Source organism: Camelus ferus, chromosome 6 (genome assembly GCF_009834535.1).
Source record: "Camelus ferus isolate YT-003-E chromosome 6, BCGSAC_Cfer_1.0, whole genome shotgun sequence".
NCBI lineage: Eukaryota > Metazoa > Chordata > Mammalia > Artiodactyla > Camelidae > Camelus > Camelus ferus.
Window position 1 is genome coordinate 62,363,594 of NC_045701.1, and position 24,200 is coordinate 62,387,793.

Genomic DNA, 24,200 nt, shown 5'->3' on the forward strand with positions numbered 1-24,200 from the left:
CTCCTTCCCTCCTTTCCTCCCAGTGTCACTGTCTGAAAAATAATGTGACTGTGTACGCTGGGCAGTACTGAATGGAGAGCTTTCCACACAGCTCCAACAAGGAGCCACACCTGTTGCTCAGGGGACCTCGTGGAGCTCCGTGAGCCTCAGGGCCCTGCTTCCCACCCCGCCTCTCTGGGGCCCCTTTTGGAGTTGGAGTGCCGCACTGTCTCTGAGGAATGGGAGCTGACCAAGCTGAAGGCTTCTTAATCACTGTTCATTGCCCACAGTGGGTCCCTGGAGTCGGCACCTTCACCCCCATGCACTTCCCTGTGGATGCAGCAGGGCTGCCCCACCAGGTACCTCTGTAATAGTGAGCGCCTGTAGAGAAAGAAAATCTTGTGTTTCACTCTTGTTTGCGTTGCTCATGCGCTCTGATTCAGCTCCACAAAGGCGTGGGCTGGCTCCATGGACCAGCTTTTGAGCCCGTCGCAGGGCGTGTCACAGATGCTGCAGTGGACATCTCAGGGGGGCTTTGCAGGGCTGACAGCTGTCTCTCTCCTTACACTCACCTTTGCTCCCACCCCTACTGCTGTCCGCGTCCCTCACTGGGGTAACTGCCCCGCGAGAGCACATCCCTTCCCCCGCCCGCCGCCTTAGAGCCATCTCTTCTCACCTCCTCAGTTCAGGCCACAAAGGTCTCCCACTCTGCTCCAAGCCGTTATTTTTGTTCTGTGCTGTAGAACTGGTCATATGCTCTAATCCTTAGGGCAGAAAACAGCCTCCTACTACTGTGTATCCCCCTAAGCCTGCAGCTTCTGGCCTTTAACACAGGGCAAAGCACCATTTTAAGCTAAAGTCTAATTGTAAATGGAAAATGCCTCTGACTTTGCTTCTTTTCCTTCCAGGTGACTGCTGGACTTCCTCTTCCCAAGGCTTACATAGAGGAGGTAACTGCAGTCATTTCTAATTATTTGTCCTAGAAAGCACCACATGCTGAATCCACATTTCTCAGCCTGACCCATTTAGAAATGAGCAGGGCTGTCACTGTGACCCAGGGAAGCACCTCGGAGCAAGGGATGCCGATGGCCCTCGGTGTGCTGCAGAGCTGTTAGAGGAAACAGGAAGAGCGGCCTCATACAGCAGTTGCCCACATAGGATGTCAGTAAGACCACTCTCCTAGACCGGTGGGTGGTTCTCAGTCTGGAGCAATTCCCCCCCACCCCCACCCAGGAGCATTTGGCAGTGTCTGGAGACGTTTTTGATTGTTACAACTCGAGGTGGGGTTGCCACTGGCATCCTGTGGGTAGAGCCCCGGGATGGCTGCTAAACATTCCATAATGCACAGGCCAATCCCCACTACAAAGAAATGCTCAGCCCAAAATGTCTAGTGCTGCACTTGAGAAACCCTGCCCTAGACGATGGAAGTTTCCTAGTCTTCCCTGCATTGGCTGGTTGATTTCCAAATACCATTCGTTTTAGAAGCAAGTAGGGCCTTTTTTTGAAATGCTTTTTCCTCTGCAGACTTAAATCCATATTAAAGGGCTGAGATATGGTCAGCATCCTGGTTATTTTTCTAGGCAAAATTTTCATGAGCTAATTTGGTTTATGACATCAAGCGGGAGCTCAAAGAAGAATTGGGAGCATGAGCCTTTTCATATTTATATCATTTCCCATCAAAGAAACATCTCTAGCACCAGTTTGGGGTGGTCCGGCAAGAGAAGGGCCCCTGTATGAGATGGTAAGGTCGGCCGCTATCGCTGTTAATTATGATTTCTGCCTTTTTGGGAGGCTTTTAAATTGTCAAGCAGTACAGGGTCACTGTTCAGCCCCCAGATGAAGTGATTCAAAAGCAGCTAGAAAAGAACTACTGGTGCCTTGAGTCTGCTTGTCTCCTGAGTTATGATTTGCCTTTTATGGTCATTTGTCTGATTCATGCGTAGGAGGGGAATTCACAGATCTGGCCCTCCTGCCACCCCGCAGCCTTTTCCTGTGTCTAATTAGAGTGACTGCCCCTAACTGGCCCAGCTGGTGTCTTCATTTAAGAAATTCTGCTTATTTAAAACTGTTCTCAATCAGTCCTACATATTAATTGGTTTTTGTGTGACTAGAAGTAAGGAATTAGCTGTGCCCTTTAAAATACCAACTAAATTCTAATCTCAGTTTTCAATTATTAAAGGGAAGAAAAGTATAAATCATGTTTATAATGATCTCAATTGTTTTCTGCCTTAAACTTACCCTTTTTTTCTGCTGTATTATGGAAACCACAAACCAAGCACTATTAATGCTGGGTTTTTACTCACAATCTAATGTACATACTTTTGTATAAGACTGACATTTTCATTTGAAAAATATTTAATGTATTTTTATATGGATTTTAAACTTACATAATACGTACCCTTTGTATAAGAAAAATTAAACAATACAAGAATACAATATATATGATTTGAGTCCCCTTTTAACAGTTTGGTGCATATCTCAACATTTTAAAAAATTTCCTGAATATACACATATATTTTTGTATTTGTCCAAAAATGGAATTAAGCTCTTCATAGTTCTGGAGTTTTAGTACATCTTTGAATGGTTCCACGCTAATACAGATGATTTTACTTTTCATAACATCTGTGTGATACATATTTATGGAGTGCATATATCATAATTCACTGGCCAGTCCCCTATTGAAGGAGGTTTGTGTTTGCAATTTTCCAATGCTGCAGGCAGTGCTCCAGGAAGCATATTTTAAAGTGTTTCCTTAATTACTTTCCTTTAAAATTTCATAGTATTTGCTTCTTGAAGTTGATATTTATCCTATTTCTGACACAGGAAGGTTTATAGTTGAGTTCATTAAAAACCTTTGAAAGCGTCACTGATGACTCCACGTTTTCTGACAAATACCAGGCACTGTATCTTCTGATGGAAGGGCCTATGCCATGCTGAATAGAGTCAGTTTGTATCACTGTACCGTCTAAGTACATACAATCTATAAAACGGGTTATAAGTAGAATTTTTTCAAGGGCAGCTGATGCCCTTCAAACAGCAAATAAGGTGTTAAGATTCGGTGGGCTGACAGCAGATACACCAGCCCCACTCCAGCGTGGCAGGCTCTGGAGCGCAACTCACTGTGGCCCGAGAAGCGCATCCGCACCTCTGCTCTCTGGCCGCTTGTCCTGACAGTGAGTGGCTGTTGGCTCAAGGAGACAGTTTCCCTCTTAAGAAGAACTGGCAACTGTTTTCAGTCCTGCTCTCTGACCTCACAGACCTTTTGCTGTTTCTGCAGAACCTGGAGCTGGTTGAAAAAGGCTTCAGTAACTTGAGGAAACAAATTGAAAATGCCAGAATGTTTGGAGTTCCAGTAGTAGTGGCTGTGAATGCCTTCAAGTGAGTACAGCGTGTAAGCGTCCTGGGGACTGTGGAGAACGGCCAGCAGACGTCGCCTGGAGCAAGTTGTGCAGCACTGCTTTGAGCTTCGTTTCGTTCTGCAGTTGCTGCTGTTAGTTGTTAAGCCTGTGCTTTGGGAGATGCCGATGAGAGCCTGCCGCATTACAGGCACCGCTTATGTCACAGCGACACAGCACCTCACCTGCTGAGGGTCTGCAGTCAAATTTGGCTCCTGTGGGTGCCTCCTCCCTGGGTGAAGTGGGTAACATGGGCCGGTTATTAGATATTCTTTTTGGTCTCTAATCGTAGCCCTACAGAGTCCCATTATTTCACCAGGTCTGGTGGGATGTTATCCTGACAAATCGTTATTGAGCTGGAACTGTTCATTTAAGAGAGAACTTATGTGGGTCATTTAGGTATCATGGTGCCAGTTTTGGTCTTGTTCTGAGGGTCTAACCACAGCAAAATGGGAAGCAAAGATTTCTTAAAGCTAGTGTTTTTCGATTCCTTATGATGTGCCTAGAATGTTTTAAGTGCTTTGCGTGTACTTACCATCTAAGCCTCATGACATCCCAATGATGTACTGTGATTATTCCCATTATACCCATGTGGAATCCAAGGCACATAAAGGTTAAGTAACTGGCTGCAAGTCTCCAGATAGTACATTGTGGAGCTACAATTCAAACCCAGGCACTATTACTTGATTAGTGTCGGTTTATCCATGGGTAATTCACATGGGTTTTAATAGCAAAAACATGGCATTCTGCCCTCTCCAGCCATCATCAGTGCTTTTACACGAAGCGCTGCCTGTTTTACAGGACAGATACGGAGGCCGAGCTGGATCTCGTCAGCCAACTTGCCAGAGAGCATGGGGCCTTTGATGCAGTGAAGTGCACTCACTGGGCAGAAGGGGGCAAGGGCGCCCTGGCGCTGGCTCAGGCCGTCCAGAGAGCAGCTGAGGCGCCCAGCAGCTTCCAGCTCCTCTATGACCTCAAGGTGGGTTGCTTGCTGGGTGCAAAAAAACAAAAAGCACAGTTGGGTTTCTGTGTGGCTGCTTTTGTTTGGAGCCCATGTTTAGCAGCTACAGCCTGTGGGTTTGATTCCCACGTGGGTGAGTTATACAACCACAGCCTAGACTCCCAACTCCAGACCGCTTTCTTACCAGCACACATTGCTGCTTTGCTTACTTCTAGAGGAGGGGGTCCAGGCAAGAAAGCCCCAGGAGGTTGGCTCACATCCTGGCTTTTGAAAAGGCTCATAGTATAGTCCCTCTGCTGGCAGGAAAAGGGTTACATATAGAACCAAGAGTGTAGCTCACTACAGTCTTTACCCTAGGGCACCAGCCACATTATGGCAAATTGGCAAGGGGCTCCATCAAGCTCAGAAAAGTTTTCCAACCACTGCCCAGCATAGGGGAAAGCAGTGTGGTCCTAAGGGCACTTCCTGGTACAGGGCTGCCTCAAGTTCAGAGCAGCACTCAGGTGCAAAACCAAAGCACCCAAGCAGGCTTCAGCCTTTTTTCCATCACTGAGTAAATTATAATAGGTCTGGCTCAGGCAGAAGCACTGCTTATTCTGGGATACAGTAAAGTTAGTTCACAGAAAGTTTGTTCTTATTATGGGGCTGTATTTTATTTTCAGTTCTCTATCCTGTGTTTCAGGATGTGATTGGACATTAAGTGTGTGCCCACAACAGTTGGTAACTTTGTGCGGAACATGGGATGGGTGTTGCAGCTACTTCTGCTTGTGTCATCTAGGCTGCTCCTTGGCTTAGTTTTTAGAAGATAATCATAGACTTTCAAAACTAGCCATAAAAAGATAGAAGGAAGAAACCCTATTACTCTTGAATTTTAACATTCTCTTAACATTTTCTTGTTTTCTTTACCCTTTGCAAATGTAATACACTTCTCTTAATTACAGTTAATTAACATTTTCCTATCGACTTGGACACTTTATTTAGTTTTATAAACTGGTTTGAAAACCTGTTCAGCCAATCACCTTTGTAGGAAATGGCCGTGAACACAAATTTGCACACAAATACAAAGCATTTATAGGCATCCTCTCTAAGTCTCCATCCACAGTTCCTAAATTAGGAACCCCAGTCCTGGAAGGCAAGCAGGAGGCCTGGAAGAAGAGGACTTTATAACCCATTTCTACTTGGAACTCTTCTCTGTTCTGAGAAACAGGAGGCAGCCACTTTTTGTCTCATTCAGCATCTGTTGGTCTTAAGTCACCCTTCAACAAAAGTACTTCTGCTTCAGAAGTTCTGAATGTGCCTTAGCATTGCTGGAGCTCCAATGATAAGAGGCATATGAAAATAATCTCTGTTGCATCTTTATGAAGCTGTAATTGAATAGTCACTTTATTTATATCCATTTTACAAAGCCCCTTCATAAATTATTATTGTTTAGTTCAAAAGGAAATGTTTATTTTCATGGATAGATGATTATTCCTTTCAAAAAACAAAAGTCACTCAATGTGTTCTCTTAGCCTTAGTTGCTAGGGAGCATAGAGTCCCATATTGCCTAATTCTGGTGACTTGCTCATCCAGGTTACCTGTGGGTAGCTGTCCCTCCCATTTCCTTTAGGCAGCTTCTCCCTATGCTGTTTCCTCTGAATCCTAGTGCCCTGAATTTGTCTGTAGCAGCATTTAAGAGGCTAGGCCCCACTTCTGAAAGCGTTGCCCTGGAGGAAGCAGCCCTGCACTTCCTCATTAGACCTAGAAGTCACTGGTTAGGCCACTGGCCTCCGTCCACTGCTCTCTTTGCTTCAGGTGCTATGGAAAGCATGTCTTTTCACACCATCCCTGAAGCATATTGATTGTGTAAGTCACTGGGTTGTTTTCTAGGTATGTAGATGATTTTATTACTGTTTCTCACTGCCAGTGACTAACAGTCAATATACTGTATTAAAACAGGTTGTGTGGATGGGTATCAGTTGCCTTATTTCATAAACAGTATCCCAGATCTGCTTTCACAGGAAACTGGTCTGTAGCGTTAGAGTATTATTTTCCACTTGTGAAGAAATAGTTGTTCTTGGGTAGTCAGCAGTAATGTTTATAATGTACCTAGTGAGATCTTAAATACACACACATGCACACAGTAACCTTATACCTTTGGGACATTTTCCACTTATAAAATCTGGGGCTTGGTATTAAAAAAAAGTTTCTAACCCACTAAACCTCAAAATACTTGCCTATCCATGTAAGTGTATAGAAATTAAAACACCTCTGGCCGTTTTGGGGATTCTGACCTGGAAATGGCCATGTCCCCGGTGAGTGTCTTCACATGTATTTAGTCACGGTCTCCCCTTTTTCCTGTCTGTCAGCTCCCTGTTGAGGATAAAATCAGGATCATTGCACAGAAGATCTATGGGGCAGATGACATTGAATTGCTCCCTGAAGCACAGCACAAAGCTGAAGTCTACACAAAGCAGGTAGTTGTTTGGTTGGTTTGTTCTTTCATCTCTTCCTACAGCAGGCCTTGGAGTCAGGATGCCTGCATTCTTCCTGCCCTACCAAGCACTGCTTCACCTGTCTGGGCAGCAGCCTTCTCCCCTCTTAAAATGCTGAGCTTGAATTAGGTGATCCAGTCCCACGTTGTTTATCTACCCAGAGGTGATATATAAGTGTGTGGAAAAGCTGTGAGGAAACATAGAATGTCTTACTAAAATGTTGAGAGTCTGCTTTTTTTTTTTCTTTTTCTAATTTTTAAAATTTTTTTTTATTTTGAGGGAGGTAATTAGATTTATTTTTATTTGATGGAGGTACTGGGGATTGAACCCAGGACCTCATGCATACTAAGCATGCACTCTACCACTGAGCTATATCCTTCCCTGCCGAAAGCGTGCCTTTACTTGTATCCTCACGTCTGCTCCAAACTATCGTTTGTAATTGGTTATATAAATGAAGGTAAGATATTCACTTGTGGAATATGGCTGTAAGTGCTCACCTCCTCCCAATGAAGGTTTTTAATCTATAATAACCCAGCTGGAGGAGGGTAGTGCCATGTAAGGGGTATAAGGGGAGTTAGATGGTTCACATAAATTGCAGAAGCCACGTCATCACAGTGCCCGGTTGTTCTTTGTTGCATCTTCAGCTTTTCATTTGTCCCACTTCTGCCCCTATTCCCCAGGGCTTTGGGGACCTGCCCATCTGCATGGCCAAGACACACCTGTCCTTGTCTCACAACCCAGAGCTCAAAGGCATGCCCACAGGCTTCGTCCTGCCCATTAGAGACATCCGTGCCAGTGTCGGGGCTGGTTTTCTGTACCCTCTGGTGGGAACGGTAAGTGAGTGCTGTGGGCAGAGGGCTGCTCATTCACCTCTGCTCCTCAAATCGATTACTGAAGCCATCACACAAATGCCGAATTAGCAGAGTTCGCTGCTGAGGAGACCGTTGAATCCAGCCTGTTATGATTAATCATCTTGGGCCATCTTAGTGTCAGTTCAAGGATGACGCCATGACTGGTTGTACTGAATAATCATTTTGTTGCCCAGAGGCAGTGTGACCTTGACGGAGTCCAGGATGAGCCTAATTCATAGGCTGTGTTAATGCTTCTGTGTAATCACAGCTGACTTTTATTGGGCACCTTTCATCAACTAACTCAGCCCAACTTCTTTATCCAGTCATCCATCAATGGACATTTAGGTGGCTTCCATGTCTTGGCTGTTGTAAATAGTGCTGCTATGAACATTGGGGTGCAGGTGTCCTTTTGAAATAATTTCCTTCAGATATATACCCAGGAGTCTCCCGGGTCTCCTTGACAGGCCTGGAGCTTACGTCTAAAATTCAGGGAATTCATCATTTTTGAGTAAAGTATTTCCCCCTTCAAATGTGAGTAAACCCTGTAGATGTGAAAGGTGAGGTTGTTTACTTACGCTTTAAGATGAGTTAATTATCAGATGCTTTCTTATCTTATGGGCTTTATGCATATTAAAGAGGAAAATTGCTAACAGGGAGGTAAAGGGAAGCTGAAGGGCATAATCACAGTCTGGACTAACTTTGTCCCAGAGTCAACATTGGTCCTGTGCCCAGGTTTCCCCCATAGATCTGGCCAGTGTCCTATGTCTGCAGATTGTACTTACCTGCAGTACAGGATTGAAATAGTAAACTAAGCCAATACACAGATAAAAGAAACCAGTAGGTCTCCTTTCGGAGCTATTATTCTTTCAGTGTAAGGAAATGGTAGGAGGTGGTATTATGGAGTCAACAGTTCATAACATTAAAGCCGAATCTACTTTCACCTCCACTGGTTTTGGCCTTGGGCAAGTTACTGAAGAGGGGAGCCCTGCACCTCCCAGCTCTCTGTGGGGCAGTGTCATCCCATGACAGTGGTGGTCAGACACGTGCCTGCAAATCAGCGCCCCTCAGCCGCTCCAGAGACAGGAGATTTTGCTCTATTATAATGCTCATCGGTCCTTGGGGTTTGTAGAAATTCCTTTTTAATAGGAATGGCAAATCATTTACCCAGCACCTGGAATATTGCAGAAATGTGTGTTCTTTCTGGAGACATTGTCTGCAGCTGGCAGCTGAAAAAGCAGTGTTGTCACTTCTGATGTCTGCATGCAAGAGGGTGACTCTAAGAGACGAAAGCAAAACTGAAAGCAGTCGGGCCTGAAGTTCAGAGAGAAACACAGCCTGCCTAGTTCAGAACTTTCTCATCTAGAATAAATTCTCATGTTAGACGCCAGCTTGGACCAAGACATTTCCACACATAATCTAGATGGCTTAACAGTGACTGTTCTTCACGCCTTCTAATTCCTGTTGGGGCCTGAACAGGGCTCAGAGGATCTGAGCATTTTACGTATTAATTCAAGATGTGGTGGCTTCTTTTTGGAGTTTTAATGTAACTTTCTGTATATGTGTCCACATAATCTTTCCATTTTTTTAAATTTTCTGGTTATTGATACGACCAGTGTTTCCTACTAATCCCTATTTCAGGGATCATCTTCAGAGCTTTCTGCCAACACACACATGCGTGTCTACGTCGATGGGCACATGTCCTTTATCTCTGTAATGTCATCTTCAGGCTTTTCTGTTAGGTCTGAGGACCATTCCCTTCCTTTTTCCTACTTGTCCCCATGTTCAGCAGTTGTTTATTTCTAATAGAATTTGAGACTAGAGACCGATGTCAGTTCCCTCCTTGACTGGCACGCAGATGTCAGGATCAGGTTTTCTAAAGCCTAGGTGTTTTGTGTTACAGAAGGTGACTGATCCTTTTCTACGTCATTTTTACAGTTAAGTGGTAGAAGTTCAGCTTAAACTCTTCTCCTGTCTAGATCTGATTTGGAATTTGTGTATTCATCATAAAGGACATTGTTACAGATTAAAATATACCGAGTTTCCACTTACAAGCCTTACAGACTTACATCTAAGTAGATACCTGTCTTCAGAAAAAGAAGCAAGTGCAAATAAAATCCGTAAGCATTGCAGGTTCAGGTTCAGAAGGCCAAAGGGACCAGTAAAAATGGTGATTGTGAAACCATGTAGATTATGTACAGAAATGTCTTAGCTTAGCCCAAGTTAATTGATACTGATTCCTAATGTGCTGCTGAAGCAAAAATAATAGCAGTATCTGCACAAGACTCCTTAGAATAAAATGAAACAGCAGACAAGCCATGCATCTCCTTTTTATTTTGTGACTTGAGAACTGAGGAGGTAAACAACTGACCCCTCAGCCTCCATGGCACCTGCCATTGTGGGATGAAGGTGGATGCATCTCCTCTACCTCTTGTTGCAACTGTTGGTATGGGGGACTTTGGTGAAGTCTGGCATTTGGTTTGCAGGAGGACCTGAGGGATTCCTGCTGAGATCGTAGCAGGATCAGTGACTTGATTTTTAATGTGTAAAATGAAGAGTGCCACTTTATGGACAAGTGTAAAATAATATTTTATCTTTGTGCCTTGGGCTTTCTATCTGAAGGGAAGGTGCAAATAGATCACATTCAGTTTGTTTTTAATGGTATTTCACACCTAGATGAGCACCATGCCTGGACTCCCTACCCGGCCCTGTTTCTATGATATTGATTTGGACCCTGAAACTGAGCAGGTGAATGGGCTGTTCTAAATGGGTAAGTTGTTACTGGTGAAAGTTTTGCTTTTTTCCTTATGAGGCATATTTGTGAATTATAGGACTCCAAAGCTATGAAAATGCAAGTTCTAATGCTTTCAAAAGATTTCTTTCCAGACATCACTGCAGGGTGGGGGACTATAATAAGAGCTGGCAGTAACCAGTGAATGAAACATTTATATTTCAATACATTTTTGGAAGAAGAACACAGCTCGTCACAGGTTGGCAGTATAGGAGAGATAGCTGCCATCTGAATGAACTACGGAGGGGCTGCAGTGGAGGTTAGACCTCCTCTGGGGACCCGAGGAAGCCCTGGGCTTTGAGCTGATAGCACATTGGAGGGCAGGAGCAGCTGAAGGTCTGTATACTCTGAATAGATGGTTAGCAGGAGAGAGTGAGTGAATGCCCCGGAACGTAGGAAAGAGAAAGGAAGCAGGATCGGTCCAGGAATTCGTGGGGCCTTAAGTGAAGGGCCCCCACCACTCATCACAATGAATGAGCCACCCCTGGATACACTCAGGTGAAATTTCAGAAACATCAAAGATGAAAATCCTAAAAATCCTTCTCCAGAGGAGAAAAAATGGCTAACCTATGGAAAAAAAAAAAAAGAACTAGACTGAACCGCTGTCCTCTTATCAGCAGTAAGAGGCTTTTAGACGATGGAGAAACGCCCTCCAGGTCTACAGGGAAAGGTGACCTTCCGCTTGTACGTACACCCCACCGAGTCTATCCAGAGGTTTTCACATATGTATAGGTTTGCCACCCCCACATCTCTTCCTGGGAAGGGAGCTAGCAGTGTACTCCAGCAAAGTGAGGACTAAACCAAGAAAAAGGAAGACATGGTTTTCAGGACACCAAATCCTGATCTGGACAGTACTGAAGGGGAGTCCTGACAACTGCAGGTGACCCAGAATTATAAATCCATCAGGAGGAAGGAGGAATTTAAAAGGCCTAGAGAGGGCGACGAAGTCAAGGGTAATGATGCAAAACAAAAGCTCTCACATGGTTTAATAAAGTAAGGGTCCAGATGGAGGCAAACTGCAGTCATCAATTAGGAAACTGTAAGGACGGTTGCCCCCAGAAGCATCTCTGCTTCCAAAGAAGAGAGACCTCGTGCTGATGCTGGGGGAACGCTGTTCTGCAGGAGGGTGTCTGTGACGTTGGAGATGTCATCCTGGCTCATGCTTGGACTGGCGTTGAACAGTAGTCACACGGCCATGACGTAAATGCCGTTCCTTGTTTTCAAGTCTGTGGACAGACCCTAGGAGAGTCAGCTGTGGGGAAGGATATGAACGTTAACAGCTCTGGCGGTGCGAGAGGGTGATGGTGCGGTGAGGGAGGGTAGAGGAAATACTTCAGCGCTTTCTTGTTTCTTTTCCTTCCAGATTGTCCATCTTCAAGAAGCTACTTTGAAAATGTGGTCAGTGTTTATTCAGGCCTCCTGTCAGGAAGTGTGGGGAAGTCGAGAGAAGTCAGTCCCTGCCCCAAAGACCTTCTGAAATAAGCAGTGGGAGTTTCCCCCAGAAGCCTTTCTTCAGCCTTAATTCCCATCCTCATGTATCAATTAGCATAAATCATGCTCATGTCTAATTACTTTACTGAACTCATAGAATAAAAGTAAATAATTTTGCAGTTAATCTCAGTGTTCAAATATAAATGGCAGCATTAACAGACTGTGCTGCCGGCTCTCTGCTGTCCCATGGGACCCCGTTTGCCGGGCAGGCCCTGGGACTGAAGAAGCAAGCTGCAGTGTGTACTTTATGATGCTGTTGTGTTTAGAGGGGAAACAGCACACACTTGTGTAATAAAGAAACCTCCTGAGACGGTTGAGGGAGAAGCAGAGTATGGAGGATGTGCCTTTTTATCATGCACTTTTCTATATTGTTCCATTTTTTTTTCACCCTGAGAAAGTATCGCTTATACAGGTTTTTGTCCTGAACTTCCTTAGAATTCTCATTTCTGTCACAGCCTTAGCACCATTCTTTTTTGGGGGATATTTTGCCATTTGTGGCCCTTCATTCACTTTTTTTTTTTTTGGCACTTCAAAAACCAGAGTTTTATAACTGGCATAAACATTTCCATTGCATCAAAAACAACAAAATACCCAGAAATAAACCTAGCCAAGGAGGTTACCTATACCCTGAAAACTAAAACACTGATGAAGGAAATTGAAGACGATACAAAGAAATGGAAAGATATCTTGTGCTCTTAGATTGGAAGAATCCACATTATCAAAATGGCCATACTACCCAAAGCAATCCACAGATCCAGTGCAATCCCTTAGAATATACTCACGACATTTTTCACAGAACTAGACATTCTTTTTTTTTTTTATTTAAGTGGCAGTACTGGGGATTGAACCCAGGACCTCATGCATGCTAAGCATGGGCTCTACCACTGAGCTGTACCCTGCCTGTGCCCCTAGTACCATTCATTCTTCATTTTAGGAAGGATGGTCATATTGCATTAACCGCAGGGTAGCTCTTCTTCCTTGTTGGTTCAGCAAGTATTTACTGAGCTTCTACCATGTGCCTGAGCTCTACCCCTCCCTACAGAATGTTTTATTTCCCTCAAATGTTTTCCCTTCCCTTCTTGTTATTTATCTTCTATCTCTGTTCTTATCCCACTTTTCCTCCCTTTTCCCCTTTTTCTTCTTGCAGTGGATCCTTCCAGATGTTGCATCCCCCAGTGCCCATGCTAAACACTGCTGGCATTGGCAGAGTGGTATTTTTCCTGGTGCCCTTGGTTTTACTATTTTTAATCCCCCAGGTAAACACTAGTGTTGTAATATGGTCAGTTTTCCAGTCTAAGGAGTGATGGCAGTGCTTTTGAGGGCATGGGGCAAAGGGTTCCTGAGCGCAAAGCCCAGCTCCACTACGCTTTGAACACCACCTGGCACATTCTACACACTGTACACACTCAGTGATGTTCCTGTTACAAAGCATTGTTTGGACCCTGCAGAGTTCACTGTTTCTGGTGTGCTTTAAAATGTCCTGTAAAACATCTGGAATGGGACTTGCTGGGAATTCAGTTTGTAAACAGGAAGAAAGCAGTCTATTGTCAGACGTGGTGACTTAAAGATCATCTAAACAATTTAGGCCTCCTTATATCACCAAAAGCCATGTGGGTTTAAATCTTTCATGTTGACAGAAATAGTGAACTGAATTGGTGGGAGAGATGTGTGGAGGTTTAATAAGGCAAAGATTATAAACAAAGCCCTAATACAATAAATAAGTCAAATTGTTTTTACCAGGTATTGCTTGGAGTGAAGGGACCATCACTAATGCAAGAATTTCCCTAAGTAGAAGTGAAATATGCCTTCAGTAAAAATCCAAATGGTACAATTTGCCTTTTCCACTTGGCAGTATACCTTGGAGTTCTTACTCCATCAGCAGTTTGGGATACATCTTGTTTCTTATGGCTGTGAAGTGTTTAAATAGTCCTTTTGATAGACACTTGTTTCGTGGTTTTTACTGTTACAAATAATGTCCTAGTGAATATTCTCATATCATATGTATCTTTGCAACTTGTGTAGAAGCATCTATAGGATAAATTCCTAACAAATTTGTGCAGAGTGACCTCTAGCTTCAGAATGGGAGCTGACCTTTGGTTGGAGATATGTAGAGATAAATGATAATAGAACACATAGGCAAATTATGTGTCTCTGTTGTACAGAAAAGCACTTCACAATTACACTGCTACTCTCTGCCAAGTGCACTTGTTAAGGTCATCTGACTCCAAAGCCTGTACTCTTTAACATCATTGTGCCTTCAGAGCCCTTTGTAGCAGGCAGCCCCTGCCAGGTTGTACAGAAACAGACATCCTATTTGTGACAGGCAGAAAGGGTTGATGAAATTGTGGAAGAAGCAGAGACAAGAAATAAAGAAGTTAGGAAGGCGAGTGAACAGTTATTGATGATACGGGTTTTGTGGAATTGGGTCTTCAATCTGTGATTTAAAAAAAAAAAAGAGGTGTGATGAAAGAGAAAGCATAAAGAACAAGAAATACGTGCAGGCTGACTGAAGACCTGAATTCAAGACCTATGGGAGCATGAATGCTGGGGATACATAGTGTGTGTAGCCAGAGGTGGTCTGGGGCCTTTACCTTGGGGCTAGGAGTCCTTCAAGGTCACTGCCTCCCTGTCCCTACTCTGACCCTTATCTGGGCTGCTAATGGCTTCCCTCCCCATATTCATAATATTACTATTACACAGACTGCACCTTCTCTGATCTGTACCTCGGAGGCTGTTGCTGTGCATTGAAAATGTATACATACTCTCAATTCAAAGACAAGGCAGCATATGGGTGCTGTCAAGTAAAGCAGATTACAACAGAATTACAGTTGAGTTTGTGTTGGCTGGTGCAACCCTGATCGTGCCCAGGAACAGATCAAACCAGCAGAAAATGAGCCACAGGTTCATTTAATGGCGAACCAGGAATGGGGGAGTGGAGGGCTTATTCCCAGCAGGTCTCTAAAATGTAAGAATGATTATCACAGAGTTATAAAACATTTTTTGGTAGATACCGGCCCAGGCTGTGGGTGGATAGGGACCAGGATGGGATAAATGTTATGAAGCAGTAGAGGTCAGATAAATAAGCTATTTTATTGGCACATTGTATCTGATGATGTTAACAAGATAAGCTGTAGGTAGGATAATTTCTCATCAGATTGGAGATATATTTAGAGCCTGTTTCTCATTATATAATGAAAAGCTACTCATGAAGTTGCAGACAATGATATGGGTAATAGCTTACTAACTGTCACTTAAGTGAGTTCAGGGATGACAGGTTTCTTTCACGTATGAGATACTGGATACATTTTTAAAATTCAGATATGGTGTCAGGTTCTAGTTATATCCTAAAGAAAAACCATAGTGCATTATTTTATTTATAGTTCTCCACTCTGTGTGTGTTGGAGGTTGGGGATGAGTTATATGTAATGTACCTTAAAGAAATCTGCCCTTCAAATACAAAGTCAATTCACCTCCTACCTCGAACCACCCTTCAGTTCCCTTTCATTAGTCTTTTTTTTTTCAAGTAAGTGGAATAAGATCTGTAAGTCATTAAGATGGCCTTTATTGTTTTAACCTGTCCCTTATTTCATTTCCAATTATTCCTAGTAAGATAGCTGTTCTACCTCGTCTTCATCTAGATAAGCTCATCTTATTTTTGCCTGAAATTGTTGCATACTCCGAGGTCTGCTAGGTTTGAGAAAACTTGGATCTCAATAAGTAGTAGTATCTCAGTTGGTTATGAGTGGCATGGATTTCTTTTAGTTTGTTTAAAGTTCAAAACTGGCAGTAAGCAGGGTTAGTACCCCATCTAGGGATATAAAGGACGTCTTTACAGACTAGGGTTTGCTGAATGAACAAAGATAAACTGAATTCTTAATTACAACTACTATAAATTAGATGCTTACGGATATTCCTGTTTTGCAGCTCTTGTCTCTAAGATGTTGACAGCTTAGACTCAGCTTTGCTATTGTGTCTCAATAGTTCTTTCCTTAATAAGTCTCAGTGGAATCTATAGAATATATTCTATATGGTAAAATATATTCCTGGAAAAACACTGAAAAATGGGTAACTGAAGTTTACTCTCTCAAAGATCATGATCCTATTGAAGAAAAGAGATAAGTACAACTGCTTTTCAGTAGTTCTTCCCTCCACTTTAATAGCTTCTTCATCTGGGTTGTGTGCCTGGAAGGGGCCAGAGGAGGAGGCAGGAACTCCTCTTGCAGGACCTCACTGCTGGAGCTCCTGGGAATGCCCTTTTGTAGGTAATATTAAACCCAAAGCAAATCACTCTAAACTCTCAATGCAACAACTTTTATTGGTGTTAATGCATTGTACACAATGGATTATGTGTACAAATAAATGCTTATGGTGCTTTTCACTATGGTTACGAACTTGTTTAGATAAAGATTCAAAATGTATGAAAATATACAGCCTAGCCAGTCAGGCAGGAGGGAAGATATTGTCTTGCACCCTTTGCTCTGATCAAGACTGGAATTGTGAGGAAAGGCTTCTGTTCTCCATCCCTCAACCCTACTTAACTGAGAGGGACAAGGTTAAGCAGGCACCTAGGAATATCAGAAAGGGAAGCACGGATAACTTGTAAGCTCCTTATTCTTGGAAATACATAAGGTATAAGGAATGGAAGGGGCTGGGCTCCTCTGTTCTGCTGACCTTAATGGCACACAGACTGCATCATCTCTACCTGCCTGCTAGATACTTAGGGACACAGAGGTCTGTATCTTGGGCCTCTGAGAGCCTTTGGCAACGAATCTTGATAACCTCATTACACCCAAACCCACTCCTGGGGAAAAAATTTTTTTTCCCAATTCATATATGAAATTTTCTCTCCAAACGAGATGCACTCTGCATAGTTTTGAAGCCTACGTTTAAAGTGTGATATCTGCTGTGACTTTAAATATTCAATGAGGGGATTTAAAATGGGAGTACCTATAATTTAAAACTGGATTTTGCTGCTTTGCGTCTGAGAAAATGGGAGGCTTGCGACCCTGGTCCCCTCCCCATCTGCCGGCTTTCTCTGTGTCTCTGGCTCTCTCCGTGGCCCTCGGCCCTTTCCAGGATGTGGTCGCACGGCTGGGAGCGCGAAGGTCTGCTCCCCCGCGGCTGGGCGAACTGCTTCGCAGGTGGCCCTCCTGCCTCCCCCACGCCCCGCCCGCCGCCCCCAGCCCGGGCCCCGCCCCGCGCCCGCCCGCTCCGCGCGCATTGGTGCCGCCGACTGTCGGTCCCCGCGCTCTGGGGAGGGGGCGCCTCCGGGCTGCGGTCCCTCTGCAGAGGGCGGCTCGCTCCGGGTGCGACAGTGGCTTCCCGCCTGCCCAGGCGCCCGGCCCCGCGAACGCCCCCGTGACCCCAGCGTCGGCCAGGGACCCCGGCGCCTTCGGTAAGTGAAGAGGACGAGGAGGTTGCGGGGAAGAGGGTGCGGGCGGGTGTCCGGTCCGCTGACCGCCTGCCGGTGGAGTGGGCGGGAGGTGCCCGCTGGACACCGGGAATCCGGGCCCCTCGACGTGGCCGGGGTAAGAACTGGGAAGGTCGTTTGCCTGCAGGACTCTCCAGCCAGCGCGACTCTCATCAGCTGTGCCCACCTACCCTCTCCGCGTTACAGCGAGTCTAGGAGCATGGGTTGCTGGTCGTTTTTTTTCCTCCTTTGCCCTTTTGGAGAGAAATGTGTTTGGGGTTCTTGGTCGTGGTAATTGTGCAGATAGCTTGAAGCTGGGTTGTCTGTTCCACGCCCCAGCACTTTCCTTTTTGAGTTACTTTACCCTGCGCTCCAGCTCCTGCCATAAGGCGCATCGAGAGGGAGGGCAGACGCCTTCCTCCGGGAAGAAAATTCGTGGTCCACACCTGGCGCAGGGAGAGTGTCACTGCTTTCCTCGGGAAGTGGCTGCTCTTTGCCTCCGTGCTCCTCTGTTCACGGGAGAAGGGGAAGGGGTATTTTCTGTGGCAGTAGACTTGCGATTCTATCAGGAAATTACTACCGAGGCTTTAAGATTCTGAGGCGATAAAACTACCGGTGCAGGTTAAGGACTAATCATTTGCGGTCTAATGTTCTGCAAAGTTTTAATGTCTGCAGACTGCATTTTCCCCATTTCAGTGTAGGTTTTGTTTGGGTATGTTTTATTTCTGCATCGTGATACACATTCAAGTGAGCTTCTCAAGCAGTTGTCTGTGGGCCATCCAGGCTGGTTTCAAATGATATGTTCCTAAACATGATCTAATTTCAATATTGCTATCAGTCATGCATCCTCTGGTTAATAAAAACTCTCAGGCGCTGAGAACTTACAAGAGGTGGGGAGACTTAAAGAGAGCTATAATCACCCGTGGTTCCAATGCTTACGGAAGAATCTCATGAGGAGGGACACTGTAAAATGTGCATATTTTAGTTCCATCATTGTTCTAGGATGATTTTGTTTTTATGCCAGAGGCATGGAGTATATGTAACACCCAGCTTAAGGAAATATTTACTTAGATCATAAACTGATTTTCCTTCTGTAGTTCATAGAATCAAGAGCTACCCAAATAAACCTTCAATAGTGAAAGATTTACATAAAAACAGTATAAAGAGTCTCTTTATTTTAGGACATCCATCAACTAAAATTCATAGGATTTTTGTTAGGTGATCACCATTGATACTATCATACCATTTTGTGGATTAATTTTAAAATATACCTTTATATTTATATATATAACTAATCAGTTTGCCAATTGCATAGCTTATCAATTTATTTTTGGCTTTCAAATTAGATCAAGAACCAAGAAAATATAAAGAGTTTGAAAGCTTGATTTTAAAACAGCAAGAACTCCCCGTTCAGGTTTGGTTCAGTTATAAGTTGCTGGGCTGTATTATGGTCACATGACCATTAAACAATTTTTAAATTTTTTGACTAGTGGATCTAGTGCAGATTGGCATCTCCAAACAATTCATTTTTCTGATGAAACTCCCAATTTCAGGGGACAGGCTTCAGAAACAAGCAATCTTGGGTCGAATCTGAGCTCAGTTATCTACTAGCTATGTAATCTCGGGCAAATCGCTTAACCTCTCTAGGCCTCGATTTCTTCATCTGTAGATGTGATACCACCACCTACTCACTTTGTAATGTTGTGGGAGGATTAGAGACGTATGTAAAAGTGCTTAGCAATTCCTAATACACAGGAATAGCTCAATAAATGTCAGCTGTTATTATCACTCACTCTGACCTTCAACTATGTGCTCATTATGGAAAACATTTGAACAGCAGCTACTTAGGAAAAAATGTCAAAATTATACAAACAAATTTAACAGTGGAGAAGGACAGTAATGTTAAATTTCCCAAGAGCATGTATGAAAAGTAGCACCTCCTTCATGAAACACACATTTTTAGAACAGAAACCTTATGGTATAACGGAAAGAACATCAGAGAGTCAAAGTCTTCAGTTCTAACTCTGGCTATGACCTCATCTAACTGTATGGCTTTCAGCATGCCAGCTGCCCACTCCGGAGCTCAATTTCTTCATCTGGCAGGACTTGAATACTCTCGAATAATCTCTAGGACCCTTTGCAAGCTTCAAAACTGTTTATTACACGTAATAAAAATTACACTAGCTTGCTCACCACTCTGCCCTTCGTTGTTTTTTCTTGTGGATGGTGGTGGTTTTTGTTTGTTAACTTGCAATTCAGAATCATAAACAATTCATAAAGACAGCACAACTACAGAACTGATGAAATAATATCAGATTTGCAGAGTAATCCAAAATGAAGTTTTAACAAAGAGAAGAACAAACTAAATTCATGCTGAAATATTTCTGATAGGGCAAAAGTAAACCCCAAGTTTTACTCTCCAGTCATTTTAGTAAGTTATTATAAGGGAAACATGCTTGGCAGAATCTATACAATCAACTGAAATAGTCTTTATAGAAAACAATAGGCTGATGGTGAAATAAAATACCACTCTCTTTTCTCTTGTCAGGTTGATCCGTAAATAAAACAAAAATCTATCCAGTAAAGGGCTTTCATGAAGATATTAAAGAGAGAAATTACAAGTAATAGAGAATCTAAGTATTTGTGTAACTGGAGAAACCACCTAAAACAACTGTATGGAGTAGGACGAAAGGAGTGAATACACCTGGAAGAAATTTTACTCAGTATGATATTTTTGCCCACTTTTTTATCATAAAAGTCTGCTAAGGAAGAGAACATATACTTTTCTAAAGAAAAGGTGTAATGTAAGAATGGAGACCACAGTTTCTGAAATTCAAGTAGAAAACAAGGATGAGAAGAGATTGGCAGAAGTTAGTCCTCAGGAGGAGAGGCAGGAGGAAAAAGCATCAATGCTTTGCTTCAAGAGAAGAAAGAAAGCAGCCAAAGCAATGAAGCCCAAAGCTGGCTCTGAAACTGCTGATGCAGCAAGGAAGTGCTCCCCAGAAGCAGGAGCTTCTGATCAGCCACAGCCCCCAGGAGGGGCCTGGGCCTCAATCAAACGCCTTGTAACACGCAGGAAAAGGTCAGATTCTTCAAAGCAGCAAAAGTCCTTTGAGGCTGAGGTGCAACCTGAAATCAATGCTGAGGATGCTGATCCTTCTAAGAAAAAGGCAAAATCCAGACTCAAGATTCCCTGCATAAAATTCTCAAAAGGGGAGAAAAGGAAGCATTCCAAAATTATAGAAGACTCAGACCGCAGCATCAAAATGCAGGCAGAGGCTGAGAGTTTGGATACAAAAACTCTGACCCAGTCAGATGACAAGGCAACAAAGACCAAGTCGACCCAGGATATAAGGGAAGATGTCTCACAGAAAGAGGGTGATGAGGTCTGTGAATCAAATGTGAACAACAGCATAACTTCTGGAGAGAAAGTGATTTTGGTAGAACTGGAGTTAGATACGGGGCATTCTGCTATTCAAACAGGAACTCTAATCCTTGAAAAAGATATTGAAACGATTGAGGAAAAACAAAGCGTTCAACCTCAGCAAGCAAGCCCACTGGAAACTCCAGATACAGAATGTCAGCTTCCAGTAGTTTCTGATGTTCCTCCCTCACCTGCACTCCCAGATCAACAAATTGTGGAAGGAGCCAGAAATGATACCCTAGAAAGTGGACCAAACTGGAAAGACCATGAAAGTAGAGAGACTGTAACTGAGGAGAGTGAGCCAAAAGATACTGAATTGAGCCAGGAATCAGATTTTAAAGAAAATGAGATCACAGCAGAAAAACCCAAACCAGAAGAAAGCAAAAGAATGGAGCCAATTGCTATTATTATCACAGACACCGAAATCAGTGAATTTGATGTTCAGAAGTCTAAAAATGTCCCTAAGCAGTTCTTAATTTCAGTTGAAAATGAGCAAGTAGGGGTTTTTGCTAATGATAGTGGTTTTGAGGGTAGAACTTCAGAACAATATGAAACACTCTTAATAGAAACAGCTTCTTCTCTTGTCAAGAATGCTATCCAGTTGTCCATAGAACAGCTGGTTAATGAAATGGCCTCTGATGATAATACAATAAACAATCTTCTACAGTGATTTAGTTTCCAGATCATGGGAGGAAGAAAAGCTTAATGGTGAAGTATTTTACATATTTGTGGCATTTCTTATTCTGTAACAAATGAGAGAAATACCATCTGTGGAATTTAAAGGTACAATTCCAGCCCAGAAGTGCTAAAGAATTAATCAAGTTACGAAACCCTCCCTACCACTGCCATGAAGCCACTTCTGGATTGGAGGAGGTCAGTACAGAGTGCAATGCAAGGTGACATCCAGGGAGTTGCTAAAATGGCATGTGGAGATTAGGGTGCTTGAGGGAGGATGTATTTATTGAGCACTTGTGGTATACCATAAGCTCTTTAATATCCTCTGATGTCATAAAGCCTGGTTCTGCTTGATACATCTGTGTATAGGTGAATATTGCATTCAGTTTTCAACAACCTTTTTTTTTTTTTTATGGTGCACTTTTATGTTGTTTAAAATGGTGAATAAGGTGAGCTATTTTTGTAAATGTGTGATTTATAGTTGTTACACTCCTAGGCAGTAGTCTTAACCCCCCCCTCCAAATATTGGAGGCCAAAAAAAAAAAAAATATATATATATATATGTTGCTTGGTTAAACATGAGTGATATTCTAGTCTTGCTCAGGTCCCTTACAAAAGCCACTCACAAATTACTACAAACAGGCAAATAATTACCAAGTGCAAAGGTGGGGAAACGGGGAATGCATTTTCCCTCTCCATCTTTCTTCTGCCCCAAACAGACCTGTGTAAATCCATTTATGCATGAGATCATCTGCTGAAAAGTCAAAAAAAAAAAAAAAACAAAAACAAAAACAACAGCAACAATAAAAACAAAAAGTAGAATATTATCTTCCATCCAGGAGAAGGCAAACTTCCCAAGTAACAAGTTATCACGGATAACATAGGATTCATCTTACAGGATTACATCTCTAGAGACTATTCACCAATCTCTCCTCAAAGAGGAAAGTGTGGATTCCAAGCCAGCCTGGCAGTAGAAATCCTAGGAAATCATAATGATTTAGTGAAAATATTAGTCATTCTTGGCCAAGAATGAGCAAAGTACATGGCTGAATAGAAAGTGAAAAGTTATTTCTAAAGAACATTATATTTTAAATGTCAGTATTCTTTTATTGTGCCTATGGGTTGAGAGACACCAGTAAAAAACACTTTACCTGAATATTGAAAAGTAACTTTTTCATCAGTAATTTCAGTCCAGCTAATCCTTTACCAAAAAGTGAACTTAATATAACAAGAAGGGCTTATTTGCATTTTATTGTTATTTAAGTAATCGATCTCAGTGATTGCCATATTTTTTTGAAAAAGTATTTGTTTCAGTCTTTCCTTGTGTGAAATGGCCATAATACTGCAGCACATTTCCTTACCTCACAGGTCAGGGTTCATATTGTATAGTTCCCCACTGTCTAAACTGAGTGACAGTGTCACTCTGAAAGCAAATGAAGTAATGAAGAGCTTTCACTTGAGTTGTAAGGTTTTTGCTCAAGGTATTTGCACATTCGTGGAGAAAAGAATGTACATTAAATGATTTAAATGACCTGGTGACTTCTTGCCATTACGTGTGGATTGCATATAGAAGGTATGTGCTAATTTGTTCCATACATCTTTGTTTCTTCCTGAAGTACATATTGAGACCTCTGGCAAAAGAACCTAATCTGACTTTGGAACTGAACCAAATAATGAATATTATTAGCAAGATTCAAGAATACAAAAGTATTCTCCCAGATTTTCCCACCTTCATGCTTATAACCTTAGGGGGCAAGGTACCCACCCAAATCCTTCAATTTAGCAATTTAAAATTGGATCTTTCAAAACATGATTCAAGAAATCAGTTTCTTTTAATTCTATAACTTTTAAACATTTTTTTTTAAAAAGACTGCTAAGTCATCCTTCCTAAAAATACTCCTTTTAATTCACTATATGTGGTGCTAATGGACTTGGACAGCTACCAGCAGCTACATATTTAAAAGTGAACAATTTTTTAAAAACTGATTAAAGTTGGTGCATTTTACAGTGTTTTAAAGAATCCTGCCTTCATTTTCTGCAATGATGGCTCAAGCCAATATACTTGCATTGTAAGTTTTTAGTAATTTCTCATGAATGAGCAAAAAGTACAGCACTTACCAGTTACTGAAAATATTTTGAAATGTTTAGGCATATTTATTTGGGAGTTTTAAAAACAAATGTGAGGTAAGTATGTGTAATGAATTTTTAAAAGAAAGTAACATTTTATCTAACTAGTCCTAGGTTTCTAATTTTTTTTTCCCACTGCGGTGTGATACATATTTGCTTAGAATGTATTATAATTGATTGTTTTTGTGATGAAATGTGTAGTCTATTTGCATTCATTCTTAACTGGATTCTCCTTGATCTTTTCTATTGAGAATATCTCGTGAATTAAATAAGTAGGATTCCAGTTTGAAAAAGGAATCCAGAAATTGGTCTTAATCTGATTATATCTGCTACATGGCCGAATTCTACTGCAGTGAATTCTAAGGTGATCCAAATTTTTTTGTTGTTATAGAAATAATTAGGAATCAGATGACTTAGAAGCCACTCATTTTTTTTTTCATTTTAATGGTATTTATTTTAAGCACTTTGACCTTATATGCAAGATATTAAATGAATATAGGTAGGTTCTTATTCAATTCACATCCACTTGACAATATTAAAGTGATCATTTAAAAGCAACCTAATAACACCACATTAATTTGCATTTAAATTTGCTGTGGTATAAATGCTGCTTTTAGTGAACATT

At 42.4% G+C, this 24,200-nt stretch overlaps 3 protein-coding genes and 1 non-coding gene across 5 annotated transcripts in view; 2 read left to right on the forward strand and 2 right to left on the reverse strand.

Moving 5' to 3' along the window:
- Nucleotides 1-12,063, forward strand: part of MTHFD1 (methylenetetrahydrofolate dehydrogenase, cyclohydrolase and formyltetrahydrofolate synthetase 1) — a 51,562-nt gene extending 39,499 nt beyond the window's left edge. For both annotated transcript variants that reach the window (XM_006177756.3, XM_014553281.2), the window contains 7 exons: nucleotides 888-929; nucleotides 3,257-3,357; nucleotides 4,176-4,353; nucleotides 6,684-6,791; nucleotides 7,490-7,642; nucleotides 10,334-10,427; nucleotides 11,812-12,063. In XM_006177756.3, the coding sequence (XP_006177818.1) occupies nucleotides 888-929; nucleotides 3,257-3,357; nucleotides 4,176-4,353; nucleotides 6,684-6,791; nucleotides 7,490-7,642; nucleotides 10,334-10,423 (672 nt within the window). In that variant the 3' untranslated portion in view covers nucleotides 10,424-10,427; nucleotides 11,812-12,063. The remainder of the gene's footprint in view (nucleotides 1-887; nucleotides 930-3,256; nucleotides 3,358-4,175; nucleotides 4,354-6,683; nucleotides 6,792-7,489; nucleotides 7,643-10,333; nucleotides 10,428-11,811) is intronic.
- Nucleotides 7,117-7,186, reverse strand: TRNAT-AGU. The gene has a single exon. It is a non-coding gene; the product is annotated as a tRNA-Thr (tRNA).
- Nucleotides 11,420-24,200, reverse strand: part of ZBTB25 (zinc finger and BTB domain containing 25) — a 41,009-nt gene continuing 28,228 nt past the window's right edge. The window contains exon 5 of the mRNA XM_032482180.1: nucleotides 11,420-11,700. Coding sequence (XP_032338071.1) covers nucleotides 11,596-11,700 — 105 coding nt within the window. The 3' untranslated portion in view covers nucleotides 11,420-11,595. The remainder of the gene's footprint in view (nucleotides 11,701-24,200) is intronic.
- AKAP5 (A-kinase anchoring protein 5) lies at nucleotides 12,596-22,252 on the forward strand. The gene is made up of 2 exons (XM_032482181.1): nucleotides 12,596-17,334; nucleotides 19,898-22,252. Exon 2 carries the CDS (start codon nucleotides 20,160-20,162, stop codon nucleotides 21,441-21,443), a length of 1,284 nt encoding a protein of 427 aa, XP_032338072.1. The 5' UTR covers nucleotides 12,596-17,334; nucleotides 19,898-20,159; the 3' UTR covers nucleotides 21,444-22,252.

Bases quoted from the DNA above. Each gene is read 5' to 3' on its own strand.
- AKAP5 (XM_032482181.1), top strand. From the start codon at position 20,160: ATGGAGACCACAGTTTCTGAAATTCAAGTAGAAAACAAGGATGAGAAG.